The sequence below is a fragment of the Theobroma cacao genome, chromosome 6 (genome assembly GCF_053813885.1).
Source record: "Theobroma cacao isolate CCN51 chromosome 6, ASM5381388v1, whole genome shotgun sequence".
In the NCBI taxonomy this organism is placed as follows: Eukaryota; Viridiplantae; Streptophyta; class Magnoliopsida; order Malvales; family Malvaceae; genus Theobroma; species Theobroma cacao.
The window spans coordinates 29,415,463-29,433,143 of NC_142644.1; the positions used below are offsets into that span (position 1 = coordinate 29,415,463).

At 35.1% G+C, this 17,681-nt stretch overlaps 2 protein-coding genes across 3 annotated transcripts; one reads left to right on the plus strand and one right to left on the minus strand.

The window, feature by feature from the left end:
* Positions 1-634: 634 nt before the first annotated feature.
* Positions 635-9,658, minus strand: NSF (AAA-type ATPase family protein). Of its 2 annotated transcripts, none has more exons than XM_007025557.3 (21): positions 9,279-9,658; positions 8,706-8,801; positions 8,546-8,627; positions 8,394-8,444; positions 7,828-7,998; positions 7,489-7,643; positions 7,291-7,399; positions 6,602-6,701; positions 6,461-6,516; positions 5,862-5,927; positions 5,644-5,726; positions 5,014-5,147; positions 4,172-4,382; positions 3,527-3,658; positions 3,386-3,446; positions 3,228-3,287; positions 2,931-2,989; positions 2,758-2,845; positions 2,295-2,417; positions 1,792-1,857; positions 635-975 (listed from the first exon to the last, which is right to left on the minus strand). In XM_007025557.3, the coding sequence occupies exons 1-21, from the start codon at positions 9,461-9,463 to the stop codon at positions 832-834; spliced, it is 2,232 nt and encodes a 743-aa protein (XP_007025619.3). In that variant the 5' UTR covers positions 9,464-9,658; the 3' UTR covers positions 635-831. The 2 variants fall into 2 exon arrangements, with proteins under 2 accessions (XP_007025619.3, XP_017978707.2); XM_018123218.2 differs by having other exon boundaries at positions 8,546-8,633.
* A 1,453-nt stretch (positions 9,659-11,111) lies between these two features.
* Positions 11,112-13,769, plus strand: NFD1 (Ribosomal protein L21). Its single transcript, XM_007025558.3, has 5 exons — positions 11,112-11,685; positions 11,777-11,857; positions 12,719-12,820; positions 12,966-13,040; positions 13,131-13,769. The coding sequence occupies exons 1-5, from the start codon at positions 11,290-11,292 to the stop codon at positions 13,248-13,250; spliced, it is 774 nt and encodes a 257-aa protein (XP_007025620.3). The 5' UTR covers positions 11,112-11,289; the 3' UTR covers positions 13,251-13,769.
* Positions 13,770-17,681: the final 3,912 nt, after the last annotated feature.

The window sequence follows — 17,681 nt, forward strand, 5'->3', positions numbered from 1 at the left end:
TTATATGTTAATCATTTTAACTATGTGACTCTTTCTTCATTCATAATTAGATACAATTTTATTTGTGCATATAAAAGACTTGGCTGAGAATAATTCTCTTATGGAAACTCATATGATTATGCCATTTGCTAAATTCAAATGGCGCAAAAAAAGGTGAAGAGACCAGTACTAAATATAACAACAAATGTACTCATTTAAAGACAATTTCAGCAAAAAGCTAATAATCCGATAATAAATATAACAACAAAACTAATCATGCAAAGACAAAAATTGCTGGACCCACCCTTCTTACATGTAATTGAAATTTCGTGATAGGAAGTATCCCTATCTTCGGATAAATAAATGTTTCTTTTAGATTATTTATTTTTAATATAAAAAAATAGCCACTTCCGTTAAGAAGCGTTTTTGTTATTTAACCTCATTTCCATCTGTAAATTTACAAGTTTTACTCGCATAAATAAGCATTATTACATTTGACTTTTTGTTATTCTTTTAACTGTTTACCTCATTTTAACCCGATATAATATTACTTTTGTTCTATAACTTAACTAAAATACAATAAATAATAAAGAGTGCATAAAACTTACATAAGCTCTTAAAAGTAAAAACAGAACTACCAAAAACAGGAACGGAATTGCAATACAGCGGCGAGCCAGACCTTCCGACATAGAATCTCCTCATAACCTTCAACCAATGTCTAACAATCGTTCAATAAACACGAAGAGGAAACAGAAGGGGAGGGAGAAAACAAGTGGGAAAGGGAAAATTTAATACACAAGCTATATGAGAAAATGAACACCAGATTGCAGGAACGGACAAAATGCCTGCAAACTAGTAGCGGACAACATCCTGGAGGCAATCATAAAAGTGAGAAAGCTTAATCTTTTCTTTGCCAGAGTATATTGCCTCTGCAGCTCCACCTTGCTCTCCCTGAGCTGCCATCTCGATCAACATATAAAGCTTCTTGATAGGCATCTAAGAAAAATGAGAACAGAAGTAAGCAGTTAGTATCAATGATAACAAACTTTCCTTTGCTTTGTCAAGTACTATAAACATGTGTGCGTGCGTGTAGGTGTGCGCACATGCACACGGAACTGAGACCGAGTTTCATCTGTTTGCCTTTATATGTCATACTATTGTCTAGACCGAGATGTTAGTGTAAAAGTTCAAAGACAGATAACTCAGGTTCAATGCTCCAAGTACAGTGGACAGTAATCAAAACATCAATGCAGAAGCAAGCAAATTTCCCCACCAGAAACTCATCATGAAGATTCACATATCTAAAGCTCAAATATCTAGAAATATCAGAACATGATTCTTTATAGATTATTCCACATGCTCCTCCTCTCAACCTGATTTCCTCACTAACTTTAAACATGCAAGGATGCACTCATTCATGAACACAAATCTACACTCTACCTTGACTCTTTGGTCCTTCCACCCATCACTTCGAACATGCACAAGTGCATATTTGCATGTACAGTTGCACACTTGAAGAGAAGCATGTATAACAGATGTGCCTATTAATGAATCAAAATGAGGCAGGTTGTTTAAACAAGTTACCTAACAATTCACCCAACTAAAGATACAAAATTAACACCCATGAGGCAACTTCAAATGAATAATGTCAAAATTTTCAATGCAGCAACATTTCCATGTAATTAATAATTTGGCATTTAGAATATGCTTGGCTGATAAAGATAAAGCTAGTGACAAAACATTGAAATAAAACTATAGCAATAAGGAAATTGTCCTCAAGTGCGACAGGAGGGTAACTATGTTCAAACTCACATCATTCAGGGCCTCTGCAGCTGCACTGACATCTTCTTCAGCAAACACATTCAGTTGGTGTAACACCTGGGGTAAAAAGGGCAGATTAAATAAATTTAACTCAGTAACTAAAAGCAACAGTAAACTGTTTCGTTTTAGAGCTCAGTACAAACATGACAATGAAACATTCACCAAGAATATCAGTCCAGAAACCAGACAATAGTTAACAATGTAGTTGGGGAAGTACAGGTGATTAGTAAAACTATCTACTGGCAAAGAAATTTCCACATGTTTCAATTCAATTACTTCCCCAAGTTGACCCAGCTGCTTTAATAAAAGCAGATGAAAGCTTTAAGAGTTATTAAGAGAATATTAATGCTATTCTCTAAAATTTTTCTGCTGTTGCGGTATAAAATAGGCATAGCATTAACTGGGGCAAATGGGCACTGACACGCCAAAAGCAAAACAACAATTTCATATCCTAGATAATTTGGGGAAAGAAGCAAAATTGACAACATTATTACCTTCTTTGCATCATTTGTCTTCAATGTAGGAAGATGATAAGTAACAGAGAAAGAATCAGAAATACCGACTGAATCTAAGAAGCCCACCTCACTAGTTGTCCCTATCACCAGAAGTTTTTTCCCCTGAAAAAGCATTTGCACATTTAAATAACAATTAATGGAAAACTTAATTCAGATTAAAAGATACTGACTAAAGTTAGCAAGATTCTCAATTTACTTATTTGACATCTGATTTTCTTAACATATGTATCAAATCATATCTTCTATTATGTTTATAAATTAACTAGTAAGCGGCATAGGATTTGTCAATCAAGAGAAAGCAAAAGAGCATATATTATCCACTTGGTTCACTTCTCTTTTTTTAATTAAAATAAAAGAAAAAGCTTTACATAATTCCGAAGTGACCATCTGAAATACTGGATCACAATAAAATACATAGAGAAACAAGGGACCAAAGAGAAACCTTAGGAGGAAGACGTTTGAGAAGGACTAACAATGTCTGAGAAATTATATTTGAAAAACGGGGGCCAATAGCAACATACTCCAGTAGCCTGCAACAATAATTAACCAATTATTTCTGTCCACATGGCACGTTTCAAGTCAAGATGAGTAGCATAAGTTTCTGATTCCCCCTACCTTTCTATGTCATCAAGGATAATGATGCTCAAGGGTGACTTGTATGCATCCTCAAATACCTGCCAAAATATACTAAATTCAATAATATCCTTAACTTTTTCTACTTTAGATTATCTTAGCTGATATCTGATGCACAAATATTCCTAGTTATCAATTTCCAAACATAAATCAGAATGTCTTGAATATCTGAGAGTAAAATAGCTTAACACAGAAGCAAAGTTCCAGTTTAGACCAATAATTTATTAAACTAGAAGTACTCATAGAACATCCAGATTTCAAGATCTTGGCACCACAAACCTTGACAATCTGTGCACATTTTGTACTCTCATGAAGGCCAATCATCGATTCAGCCGAGACCTACACAATTAAAGTTATAAAAATGTTAAAAACAGGAATCTTAACAAAGAACAAAAGGCTGCAATATATCCCATACATGCTAAGAGGTAGGAGCTTACTATCTTGACGTATGGGAAGTCGCTGTCAATGCCAACAGTAGCTGCCAATGCAGTTTTGCCGCTGTGCAAGTCAACTTAGATTCAGTTAAAGTTAAAACTAAAAGATGCAAAACAAAAAAAAAAAAAAATCCTGATGCCTACCTTCCGCTTGGCCCTTCTAGAAGAGATGTAAGAAGAGGACTTCCTTTGCTTACTTTAACTTGCTCTACCAGCAGCATTGCTCTCTGATAAATGTGCTTATGCCGATCACCACAGTCCACCATGCCATTAAGTCTGAAAATTATGTTATGTAAAATAATTCAGGCAATGATACTCAAAAATGAAAGATACAACTATGAGTCATATTCTGCTAGAAATCTCAAGAGAGAGAGACAGAGAGAATGAGAAAATATTTTAAATAAACGGACTCCAATTCTTCAAACACCAATTCAAGGTTCAAGATAAATATTCATATTTTCCAAAGCCAACCTAAGAACAATGACCTATAAATCTAACCATGCTTAAAGCAACCAAGTAATCAGAACAACTGGAGTGAAACAAAATTATTAACAAACGGCTGAAGGCTGAAAACATAAGACTACATGTGATGATCACAGTTCACATTTTGTTTAAGCAAAGCAGTTTGAAATTATTAATAACTACAAAAGTTGAAGGCTTGAAGCATCATTGCCAAGACTATTACCTTACCATGAGAACAAAAAAATGAGGTGAATTCAAGTATAATGGAAATTAACATCTTGAAATTGAAGAACTGAAACTTGTACTAATTTGAACTGAAAAAATCACCTGCATCGCTCAAGGTCATCAGTTGAGGCCCCAAATGCAGGAACAACTTCTACGAGCGCATTAAGAAAATCATCCATTGTAACTTTAATGCTTTCTTCATCCACTGGCTTGGTAAGATCATCCATACTTACTTGTCTATTCAAAGCAAAAGAGACTGCACTTTTCACAACACCTTCAAGTTCTGCTCCACTGTAATTCTTTGTACGAGCAGCTGAATAGGAAAAGGAGCAATTAGAAACTTGTAAGGCCCAGCTCAAATTATAGTCAAAACCATGTCCATATGCTTCAGAAAAAAAAAGGGAAATAATTAAAATAAGACTATAATACAGAGAGAGGTGCAAATTTATGTAAAGAAACAATCAGCAATAATTTCTAGAGCCTTTTTAGGCATTTCTCTCCTCATTCCTGATTATTTATTTTTAATCTTCCCAACTCAAGATCCATTAAAGAATTCTTGGCAAATCACAAACACAAGGACATTATTCTTCTCTGGAGAGGAGTGGGAGGACCAATTTCAATAGCAAAACATTTTGGCACTTTAGGCATCTTATCATTTGAATTTTCCAGAGCTCACATACATACAAAAATAATAATAAAAATTTTACCCCAAGTTTGATCATCCAGAGAACCCCAGAGAATATTTCACAATCCATCAAGGACAAAACTAAAGACAAGTAAAAAACAACTTTAAATATCGAACATCAAGATCTATCAGCCTGTATATTTTTTGGAGCAGACAGAACATGAAATAAATGAATAAAACCTTTAACCCTTTAATAGTTAATTCTTCCAAAGCAGTGAAGAATGTAAATCCCACAACCATTCATTACTAATAAACATACCAAGCTCTTGAAGGCTAACATCAGGAGAAAGAAAAGAATTCTCTTTCATCTTGTTTGTGTGGATCTGAAGAATCTGCAAACGACCATTTTCATCAGGAAGACTTATCTCAACTTGAACCTCCAAACGTCCTGGCCTACAGAAGATTTCAAAGATTCAATTAAGATCAAGACATTTCATGGAGTAATATAATTACACCATCATCAACAAACTTTTTATTGCCTACGACACTGAAAGTCCACAAAGCACACACATTTACACATATCAAAAATCACATACTCAGAATGTTGACAGTTACTTGCAGCATGTTTATTCCAGATAATGACTACAAATCTTACTCATAGGCCATCAAGTTCTCCGTAATAACCAACATTTTTCTGTAGCTCTTTTAGGCTTTGGAAATTTTAATGTCCACATCCCACAACAACAATAAAATGCATCAATATTTAGTTTCTAGTCATTGGTTGTTAATCATGCTTCTTACCATAGAGGATGATCTACAGTGACAAAGAGGTAGGTAGGTAGGTAGGTAGGTAGATAGATAGATAGGTTTGCCTTGTGTATGTTTATGTGTGTGTGTGTGAGAGAGAGAGAGAGAGGGAGAGCGAAGAATGGAGGAGGGAGGGAGCAACCTTAAAAGGGCTTCATCAAGCAAATCCTTTCTGTTGGTCATTCCAATAAGCAAAACATTATTGAGAGACTCCACGCCATCTATCTGAAAAGTAAACAATCCTTTAGTTAAAGTAATCACATCAATAACGCATCTTAACCAAAAGAACCTGAGAAAAATGGCATGAGACAATTGCTATTGATTTTTAAGACTCAGAACTCTCAGGAACTAGTCACTGACCTTTGTAAGCAGCTGGTTCACAATGCTGTCATGAACACCAGTACCATCTCTAGTTGAGCCTCTTGACTGAAAAAACAAATAAAACCACATATTACTCTCGTCATGAAAAGAAACAATAACACAAATAAACAGCCTCAGCTCAATTGTCTAGATACTCATTACTTTTCAAAAAAAAAAATTGTCTAGATACTCATTAGCATTGGATCTTTTATAGATTCAACACACAACCCAGCACACAGCCCAAGGGTTATTTACATAATAGGCCACATCACATATCCCTTCACATATTGAGAAATAAACTGGCATATAACTTGAAATAAATTTTTTATGAAGATTCCCCTGATTTTGTTAGCATCTTGAACACTACAACATACATAGAAAGGTGCAAAAATACTTTATCAACATCAGATAATGATTCTAGAACTTAAATAGGATCAAGCTCTTTGCAACAACTTTATTATAACTGGTTCAATATTTTAAAGAACATGTGCATTTTGAAAGTCACAATACAAAGAAAATTAGAAACATCACATGAAACAAGATGAAAGTGCTACTGTTGATCTAAGGGATGAGAACATGTATATAAAGCAGTCTTTTACCTTACAAATAGCATCGATTTCATCAAAAATTATGACATGCAAATCACTGTCATCACCTGAAAAGTCAAAAGACATGATACTTCATTATAAAATTAGAAGAGTAAACCAGAAAACTAAAACTAGTGAGCACATATCTCTTACCACAGGTCCTTTGATCATTCTCAGCATCTGCAAATAGGTCCCTAACATTCTTCTCAGTTTCACCAACAAATTTGCTCAGGACTTCAGGGCCATTAACAATCTATTTGATTCACCAAGAAGGAAAATTTTACACTAACTCAATAACAGTAATATGTAATATTCACCACATAGACAAACATAATTGTGAATAAAGTCGAATGCAGGAGCTCTGAAACATGAATGGAAGAAAGCAGTCTGATAACAGGACAAGAAGACACTATACAACAGACTTCACTCAAAGAAGGTTATACACTCCGATGCCAAAACAGCAACTAGTGCAACATGGGGAAGACAGTAAATAATATGATACACAAAAACATACAAGGTGGAAAAACAAACAGTTGATATGCCCACAGAAAGTGTTAATCAACATTGCGTCCCGAAACAGCTTCCAACAGCACAATTCAAAATGCTATTGATACTATGACAATCATGGGATGTGCACCAGACAGCAAAACAATTAACAATATCTTTATTACCTACAGCCAACCTATTACGTGCAATTCCAGGTTATATATTGAGATGAAACATAGACAAAAACATAAATTTTATCCCATCTGAAACATGAATAATCAGAATAAAATGATCAAAGAATGCAGGCTCAAATAAAAATAAACCGTGTTAACTAAAATGGTCAACCAAACTCCAACCTTTGGTTCCTTTCCATTTAACATCTTTCCAATCTGCCGAGCCATGAGAGTTTTGCCAGTACCAGGAGGTCCATAAAGTAGCATGCCTTTTACATGCTTAATCCCCAACCTGGAACCTCAAAAGCTTTCTCATTAGATGCACAAACATATAGGTATATGAAACATAATTAATATGGTTTGAAGAATAAGTTATGTTACTTGTTAGTCACATGAGGAGGAAAAACACGAGAAGCAAAAGCTCTTCGGAATATATCAGCAAATTCTGCACTTAAGCCACCAATACCCAGTGATTGTAGATTAAACTCTTTGTGCCTAAAGATATTACTACTGGCAGCTTCACGCTGATTGACAATCTGCAAGAAAAACACAAGTCGGTGAACCATTTAAGTTAGTCACATCAAGCTGATTAAATTACAATCTTACCGTGTAAATGTAATCAAATCTAATCTATCTGAATGACAATGACATCCATTGGTAAAAATTCTGCCAGAAAAGAGGTGAAGGAAACAAAATGCTACTAACATATTAATACATAACCTTTATTCCACTTGAATTTTGTGCTTCAAAGATAAAGTAGGTATCACTGGAAATCATCCCCCTTTCAGGAGCATTAGCTTTTTCTTGCCCCTCTACCTGAGCTTGATTGACTGTGAAAATATAGTTATTACCATGATACTCAAATGTAACTTTTTGCCCAGCTGTCATAACCTGCCAGAAAAAGGGAAACCAGCGTTCCATGCCTTCAATAAAATCATCCAATCTTTCATCAACATATAGGAACAAATTTCTTTTACATTGTGTGTGTGTGTGTGTGAAGAGGGAGAAAGCAACAAGCACGCGTTACACATGAGATATGAGGACAATAAGATGGCTAATGTCATCAAGCATATTATTTTCTAATTTTGAATTGATCTCAGAGCAGCAAAAGCCTTACATGTGCATTTGAAACAAATCTATTCAATATTCCCTTCATTCTACAAGGGAGAATTGAGGAAAAGAAATCTAAAATTCATAATCAACCAATCCAAGCCAAAAATAAAGCCCGCACACAATTATAAAACAAAAGCAGACATTTGCAACAAGCAAACAGCAGGAAGCCCTACCTGATTAACAAACCTCTTTCTTAGCTGGTTAGACAGAAGAACAGCATCAACCTACAAAAATAATACACAAAACTTAATCCTACTACCATCCATGTGAGCAATGTAAAATCATCTAAGATAACAAACAGATCATACTGCATTGAAAATCTCACCTGTTCGCTTTTAGTACCCTTCTTCACGAATTCCAACTCCAGCGTGAGCAATGCAAGGTTAAAATCTTCAGGGGGAATAAATCTGCACCTTGAGGAAAAAAAATCGTTAACGACTAGCAACAGTTTAAACACTAAAAATTTGAAAATACGGTTAACTAACCTGCTCACTGATACAGTGTCACCATTAGAAACTCTTGCAACCCGACGTTGGATAGCATTCAGGGCAATATATCCATTGCGTATGCTTTCGTGGGGAGTATTTATAAGTTAAGGCCACCAAAAAAACCAGCTACAACAGAAAGATTTCGAAGTTCACATACAAGAACAGCAAGATTTAAAACTGAAAAATAATTATAAAAAGATGAAATATTCGATCTCATTTAGTAATAAACAAAAACAAAAAGTATTTAAACGATTCAAGAAAGAAAAATTCTCATTCTAATAAATTGAAACATTCTAAAAGTTTACACATCCTAAATTATCAGTAGCAACAAACACTGACTAACTTTATGAATTTACATTCCATAATTTCCATTAATTTCCTGAAAAAGTGCGTAGTAAAAATTAATTTGCAAATAAATAAAGAGCGATAACAGCTAATTTTCAACTCAAGTACTATAAATTATAGTATGAAAATTTCAATCAATAGAATTATGAACAATGCGACAGTAAATTATCGGTTAAACTGTGAATTAATGCGAACAAAAGAAAAGGAAAAAATCAAAAAGGATATGAAACAGAAAGAACAAAGTCGTCGCCGACGTTAGCGAGGAAGAGTCTAGTGCCAGGGACGGCGTAATTGTGAAGATCGGAGGCCGAGCAGTAAGCAAGATTAGTAAAGGCGAGATCTGCGGATGGTGTGCTGGTAACGATCATGGTGGCGACCGTAGAGAATTGCGATCCGAACCGGCCCGCCATTTTCCGTTGGCTTTGGATGAGATCTGTCGATAAATATTTTTTATTTTATAGCAATGAAGGGGATATGAAGAGAGAAAAGTAGTTCGCTTCGTATCGAAGGAATGGAAACGACGCGGAAAAAAGGAACATATAACAGTAAGATTGGGCCTCGCGCGGGAGAGATACAATCGGACAAATGGATCGAAACAATTGCCTGGGTGACCCAGCCGAGACCGATATTCTGTTTGCAGCAGTTCGTTTCGACTCTCACGACATCGTTTTGGTCAACTCTAATTTTGTAGTCAACTTTTTTCTTCTTAAAGTTTTTACATAACGATTGATGAGGCATAATATGCTTCGGCTACAAATAAGTTTCGTCTATGATTAAGAATAGAAAGTTTTGAATTCTAATAACTCATGTATTTATCTAGGAATGTAGTCTCTATGCATTTAAATATTTCATATGATTCCAATTGGTTTAGTACTATATAAACAATGTAATAATAGAGTTAAATAATTAAAAAAATTCATAAATATATTAATTATTTATATAATAACAATTCAGTTTTTTAAAAATGCATTATTTTATATTGACTTGATAAAAATTTTGGCTCTTCTAAGTACTCCCATCTTACCATAACACATTTGGTATTTTACTATCAAGTGGTAATCTGAAAATTAACATGTTTAAAGAATGGATAAATTTCACATATGGTCCCATACCCTTTTATTCTAATTTTACTTTAATTCCTTTGTTTTATTTGGATCTTTTCATTTTTTTTAAATAGTTCCATTTTGATCATTTCTTTATTCCATTAAAATTGACATGATAATCATAATGTAAATTATATGACATGTCATATTGAAATTATTTTTTCACATTTTATATAAAAATTTTGTTTCAATTATTAATAAAATAATATAATGAAAAGACTAACAAATAACTAATTTAGAAGGTTAACAATCCAAATAAAACAGTTTAAATGTTAAAAATTTGAGCCAAACTATAATAAAAGATTAGGAACTATGGAATTTATCTTTTAATTAATCATGTTTTGATGAGAGAGAGGCTTAATTTTGTGTGCTCTTGATTCTCCACCTCAATTATTATTTGCCTTCAATGAGTCGGGTTGTATTTGAGTTATTACTAATTTTTTATGGTAAACGTATATAAATGTTATCTTATATTATATTTGTGAATTTAAAAACTTTTAATTTAATATGTAAGATATTAACTTTACACGTATTTTTTTAAAGTTAAGTTAATAGAAAAATAATACATATTTAAATGTTGTTTCTTATTTGTGAAGTGTTCAACAACTCTTATCTAGACATCGAGAATGAAAATTAAAAGAAGTAGTTGAATTTTTATTCAATTTAAGTTTGTTTGTCAATGTTAACTAAGAAATTAAATAAAGGAGTATTTGATTTATCTAAATTCATTATTATTTCACTTAAATTAAATTATAAATTCTTGAACGCTTGTTACTCATCGCTTGACATTTGAATTTGGTTATAATTTAAAAGTTTAAAGGTTTATTTTAATTTAGTTAAGGTTTATTTCGATTTACTAATTATCATGTAGGTCAAAAGATATTCTATTAATGGTACTAAAGCGCTGTCATTTTTATTTTTTATTGCATAATTGGGCTTCTGCTTCTCCTAGCAAATTAGAAAAACGGAAAATACACACTATCAGAAAAAGGAAAGAAAAAAATTCTAAAACCCCATTTTCATCTAACCTAAACCCTAGCGAGCCACTCGCCTGAACTCAGTAACCCACAAACCCCCCCCCCCCCCCCCCCCCCCCCCAAAAAAAAAAAAAAAAAAGGCAGCGCCAAGTTTTCATGGCTCATCGACGGTGCGTCCAGTCACTGGCCCGCCATGCTACGGCTCTCACTTCTCTCAAAACGACTCGGCCTCTCTCCACCCTCGAAATCCTAACCTCGAAATTAAATCCGGTAATAACCATCACCAATTTGGAACCGTCATGGTGCACCCGCTGGTCCCACTCTCGTTACTTCTCGTCCAGCAAAAGCGACGACAGCGAGAACGAAGTGGAAATGGAAGAGGCCAGCGATGGAGAAACAGAGGAGGAGGAGGCGGCGTCGGATTTGGATAGGGATTACTCGCCTGAGGAGAAGGAAGCAGAGGCCGCGGCTATTGGGTACAAAGTGTTGGGCCCGCTCCAGCGGTCCGACCGTGTATTCAAAGATTATGAGCCGGTTTTCGCAGTGGTTCAGGTATTCATTTGTTGGTTTTGGTTTATTTCGTTGTTTTTGCATTTTTTTGGATTTAAGAATCGAAACGTTGAAGAATTTTTTTTTTTTAAAGATCGGATCGCATCAGTTTAAGGTGAGCAATGGGGATTGCATTTTCACAGAGAGGTTGAAATTCTGCGAAGTCAATGACAAGGTAATTTCTAGTATTTTTTTTATTCTGCTTATCATAAATTTATACTAATTGGATTTTGATTTCTTCTTTTTATTGCCTTTTGATGCATGTTTCAAGGATCTTAATGGTTCAATGACAATTAAGCCGAATGGCACCATTTTTTTTATAAAGATTTTTATGTAGCTAGCCATTGTTACATTGCTGTTAACAAGTTAATGTAATGAAGATTCTCTTCTAATTTAACTGTGAGGAAGTATTTTGTCGAAGAAATTTTTAGTTATGGCATTTACTCATATAAATAGTTTGTTTCTTTAAGATAAATTGTTAACTTGTCAAGAGCAATGCGTATACTAGTTTATTCCAATAGCGAAGTTCATAGCATTTTTAATGGAACCTGCTTTCGTTAATATTTAATAAGCTTTATCTTTCAAGATGAGAGAGAGAGAGAGAGATCAAATAGGATTATCCCTCTTGAAGTGAAAGGATGGATCGAATTAGCAAATTTTGTAGAATGTTCTTTGTTATCATGTTTCTGTAAAATTAAAGAGAATGTTTTGTATGAAAAATTTTGCTTAATGGGACAGAATGTGAGTTTGGTAACTGGAAGGAAGTTTTGTGTTTATGAAAGCTGTATCCGATTAATATAAAAGCACCATGTCATTTAATTTGCTATTGGGATTCATTGTCTCCCACCTCCTGTATCAGAAGTCAAACTATCTATTTGGTTGGGTTGAACTGGTTTACACCTGAATTGTATTAGCCTCTGACCGAATGATTTATTGTCATATGTTTTGTGAAAAATTGAGTGCACTTATCCTGGTTTTTTTTTTTTTTGTTTCCTATTTAATTGATTGTTTGAGCTTCTATGGTTGTCAATTGCAGTTGATTTTAAACAAGGTTCTCTTGCTTGGCTCGCCTACCCAAACAATTATTGGTAGGCCTATTCTCCCAGATGCAGCTGTTCATGCTGTTGTTGAGGAGCATGTAAGCTTCACTCTCTCTCTCTCTCTCTGCCGTAACAAACAAAGACTGCAAGAGCATCTATTCATTGTTGCTAATATTTCTTATTACTACAACTCTTTAGTCATACACCTGATTTTGCTATTATATTTCATTATCCTTCTGTTAGGCATTAGATGCTAAGGTAATTATTTTTAAGAAAAAGAAAAGGAAGAATTACCGTCGAACCAAAGGACATCGCCAGGTATGTCAAGGACCATATGTCAAAACAATTGTAGTTTGTTCAACCTGATTTTATTGGTGTTAATAGTTCTTGATTGTTATTATGTGTCAGGAATTGACTAAGTTGAGAATAACTGATATACAAGGAATTGAAAAACCAGAAATGAAAACTGATGGGACGCCATTAAAGGCAGCTGTTAAGAAGCCAGAGGAGATTGTTGCTGCCGCTTAAGAAGGATTTTTTCCCCATGGCTTTGTTTTGCAAATAATGGCTGCTCGTGTTTTTAATCTCAGGGTTATACGACCTTTATACTAGCGGTGACTATACTCCACCTTCCTGATTTGCTCAATATACATTTTGGATGTCCTATGAAGCAAAATATCACCATCCAACCGGGCACCTGTTGTGGCATTGGTTTTGTTCACCTATGCTTCTCTGCAACCAAGTGAATTAAGAAATATGCCCATTCTAAATTTTTGTGCTATTGTATTTCTTCTTCTTTTATTTGTATTAAGTAGCCTACTACTAACTTTCAGTTGACACAGTTTTTTTGGTTCCCTACTATAATTTGATTATTTCGAGGTTTTCAATCCTTTGAATCTTTTGGGATTTACTCAACACTGGGATGTGAAAACAGTGGTTGCAGAGCACTGTCTCAAGGGATGTAAGATTAGGTTACCTGACTATCTGGAATTCATTACGATTTTTTCCCCAAATAAATCTGGAATCCTATGTTGTACATTTGATTTTTGTTATCTTCGTTACAGCCATTTAGAGCTGAGCTTTACTCAAAGTAGAACGTATGTCTTAACGTACTGAATACTGATCCTGCCATTAGTGATAATACAAGTACAATATATCATGATTTATCCTGCGATGGCTGGGATGAACCTCAACTGCTGCCAAATAGTTCTTGTAAGCAGCCTAAAGTTGCTGTCCCTTATGACTCTAGGACCTGGGAACGTTCGGATCTCGGCCCTCGCCTCCCATCCTTGTGAAGAAAGCCTTGGTAGGAAACGGACAGCGGCATTGGGGTAGCCAGCAATTTGAACCTTGTGCTGGCAATCCGCGAAAGCCCATGCTATTGGGACCGGTACTGGGTTTGTCTGACACCATCAACAAAAGTTAATTGAACATGACAATATCGGGCTTTGGGTATATCACACCTTCCAGGCGTTTATCTTAATGTTTTCTCTTTTCTGTTGGCAAAGTGACATATCAACAGGAAGATCCAAGTGTTCCTACTATAAAAAGGAAGAAATATTAAAGAAAAGCGACATATGTTACCTGGTTCATGCTGCTCCATAGAAACAACAGTCTGATCCATAGTTGGGGCCCAATCAAATCTTTTAGTTCGTTAATGATGTTTTACAATTCTCACGGGCAAATTGCATGTTGCTTGTCAAGGACCTTTAGATATGAAGTTGTGCTAAGCATTATCAGGAGACCATAACATACGGTTCTGTGGATAAAGCTTGGATAAGCACTAAAGAGTTTCTTTTGATGAGGCAAATGGGGCAGGTGAAAAAGCTGAGGTTGATACAAAGAATTGAAAAAGAATAAAATCACTGTTTTACTAATTAATTAGCTTTTAAGTTTCAGAATTTGTGTTCTAAGTACTCTTTAGGATGACCTGACAATAGTTCCATCTCCCTGGAGACCTAGCATATATAACTTCAGTACATATTTTCTGTCTACGGAGCTTCTACTAGGGCTGAAAAAGAGAGAAACTTAGCAGCAATCTGTTTCTGTTACGCCTTAACCATCTAGCTCAAGCATCCCTAGTTTTCGCTCTGTAAGATCCTTGAACACTTGAATGAAAATCATGTAGATTTTCGGAGTTCATACATGGTTAACAAGATATTGCTAGCTTCATCAAGTAATGTTTTTGGGCTGTCATGATATACCACTTTCTTGCGAGGGTTTGGGACCAAACGAAAGAGAACATGCTTTGGAACTTGAAGTTAAGCACGAGCTTTAGGTTATTTGAAACTGTGTCGAAACATATGGATAGAGACAATGACAGAGCATGCTGTCTCCATCATCCATAATGCCTCCATTGGTTTTGAAAGAGTGGAGCAAATTAATGGAACTAGCCAACAACTGCATGCATATCTCTCTTTATGGTTGACTGCAGGTTTTGATTAGGATCATGAGGCTCTTTCACTTTAGGCAATTCTACAATGCTAGTCTATTTCCTTTGCTTGTGCAATTGTTTTTAAAGGGGCGGTGAAAATTTCGTATTCTCCACCTGATTGGTTAAGACTCCATGATCCTCAAAATCATCTAGGTTCAGCCTCTGCTGTGCATTCCAGGTGTACGTCTAGGCTTAGAATCCACCACCCAAGTTTAAGTTATGCATGAAATATTGTATTCGCCCACTCTCTCTAACAATCTACAGTTGAAAATGCCAAGTAAACGAACGGATTTGAAGAGATGGAGATGATAATGCCCATCGACAGCTGGAACTTTTTGACAGGCCTAATGGGATGGCCCCAAAACCTCCATCTTTATGGATTCTCCTTTTCCCTGTTATGCTCCAATTGAAAGTCTAATCTTTCTGTGAATTCTTTGTTAGTGGTTGCAGGTGGCCATGGGAATTTAATTCGTTTTTCCGAGTGAATATCGCCTTCCATGAAACAATGTGCCCCTAAGTGGAAACGCTTTCTTTGCCAATTGCCACCTATTATACTACAAATTGATATATATATATAAAGACTAGGCATTGTCTAAAAGCACTTTGGTGTGTTCCACTGCTCCCACTTTCGTTTTAAATATGATTATGTTAATGGAATTCATTGTCACAATAGTTACTCCACTTCATCATCACACCTTAAGCAGTTCCGGACCCCACGTAAATCGTCATTTCCATTCATTCATAATTATTTACTAGTTTTTTTGGCAAATTTTTCCATTTTACTTGGTTCATATCAATTAATCCTGTTTGCAACATTTTAGCTTTTAGATATTTTCCTCCTTTTTTGATAGAATTGTTGAGCTTTTTTCGCCTTATTGAAGATCGATAGACTTGGAACCATTTTCTTGAAATGGTTGGGAAAATATTTCTTACTGTTGCTCCAATGAAGTTGCCTTAATTTTCCAACTATAGTGGCACCAATGTATCACAGCTATAGTTTGCATGTTACTCTCTTAATTTATAGAACATTTTTGCTGAAATTGCTTGGGGACGGCAAGGGGTGTCGCTTCAATCATTCCCATTAAATTATTTAAACCAGAAAGAGCAGTCAAACCTTTTATCGATCCTTTCTAAATGCAATTGCTGGTCGGCTTTTTTTTTTTTTTCAAGATTTTCTTATTGTTTAATCACACATAGCATAAACAATTTGATTGTGGTGCATGTTCTTTCCCTGGAAAGGGCAGTATTGTTTGAATAATAGTGCGAGTTAACAATCCCACCACGTTTCCAAGCTTCCTTGTCAGTTCCAAAGCACTATAATCAAATTCAGTGGTCTATGATGCAATAGAAATGTGGTTGATTTGCTAAGTTTTCACTAACATTGGCCAACCTTGGCCAAATCATAGGTGAGCCTTTTCTTGGCATTACTCAAAAGTGGATTTCCTTGCTCTCTCCTATCATTTTTTCCCCCTAGAAAGAAGGATTTCCTCCTTTTAGATATGCAATTTATAATGAATCCACTTCCATTAGTTCATTGATAAATATAGATATTAACTAATACATTTCCATGAATGAACACACATACACATAGTATGGTAAAAGCGGAGAAGAGGATTTGATATCTTGTCACATTTATTTGTATCTAATATTGGCATACTTGGAAGGACCATGCACATTCTCTGCAAGGCTTTGGTAGTAGAAACTCCGGGCAAGTAGCACATAAAACTATGAAAGAAAATCATTCTTTTTTTCAACAAGACACCCTCTTTTATGAAAAAAGATCAGGTTTTGAGTCCTTCTAGCTGAATTTCAGGTCCTTTCAAATGGTAGCATTAACATTTATACATCAACGGATGTTGTGCCTCTAAGAACTGATCCCCATTTCACATCCTCGATCCTTATATATCTTGAGAAGATCTTCATGGTGAACATATATGTCGTGAATTGCTAGAAACCTTCTCAGCTATGTAAAGATGACAGACATCAAGATCAATGAATCTAAATAAAGAATAAAACTGTACTTTGCATACTCTTTTATGCCAGCTACAGATTGTCACATTCTTAATCATAGTCTATATCCACCATGTGCAAACATCAAGGTTTCCACGAAAAAATTTTGATGCTGCACAACCTCTTTAAAGTTTTGTTATCATTTTTAAATTTGCTTTGTTCCAAGTGGAGGAATAAGGTGTACATGTAGTCGGCTGCATGAATTCCAACCATCCGTTGGAAGTGGTAGGAAAGTTGACCAGAGAATGTCGCTGCAAATTGACCCATGAAAAGAAATATTTTGGAGACATGATGAGCATCATTTCAAGAAGCACTTTTACTTTGGATATTGTTGATAAAAGGGTATTCATATTCTGTCAGTCTAGAACTTGCCAACCCAAGTTTGTGAGCCAACAGAGAGTGATTGATCTTCCACCATATGTCTTTCTTTGACAATATTGATAAAGATGTTCGAAGTCCAAATCCATCAGCTAAGCTGCTTCAAGAAAAAAAACAAACAAACCTAATACTATATA

Excerpts from the sequence above, each read along its gene's own strand:
- NSF (XM_018123218.2), bottom strand. The coding sequence starts at position 9,463 with ATGGCGGGCCGGTTCGGATCGCAATTCTCTACGGTCGCCACCATGATC. Across the intron at positions 8,802-9,278 it reads GACTTTGTTCTTTCTGTTTC|TCCCCACGAAAGCATACGCA; the intron begins ATATCCTTTTTG and ends ACTTATAAATAC. Across the intron at positions 8,445-8,545 it reads AGGGTACTAAAAGCGAACAG|GTTGATGCTGTTCTTCTGTC; the intron begins GTGAGATTTTCA and ends TTATTTTTGTAG.
- NFD1 (XM_007025558.3), top strand. The coding sequence starts at position 11,290 with ATGGCTCATCGACGGTGCGTCCAGTCACTGGCCCGCCATGCTACGGCT. Across the intron at positions 11,858-12,718 it reads TCTGCGAAGTCAATGACAAG|TTGATTTTAAACAAGGTTCT; the intron begins GTAATTTCTAGT and ends TGTCAATTGCAG. Across the intron at positions 13,041-13,130 it reads GAACCAAAGGACATCGCCAG|GAATTGACTAAGTTGAGAAT; the intron begins GTATGTCAAGGA and ends ATTATGTGTCAG.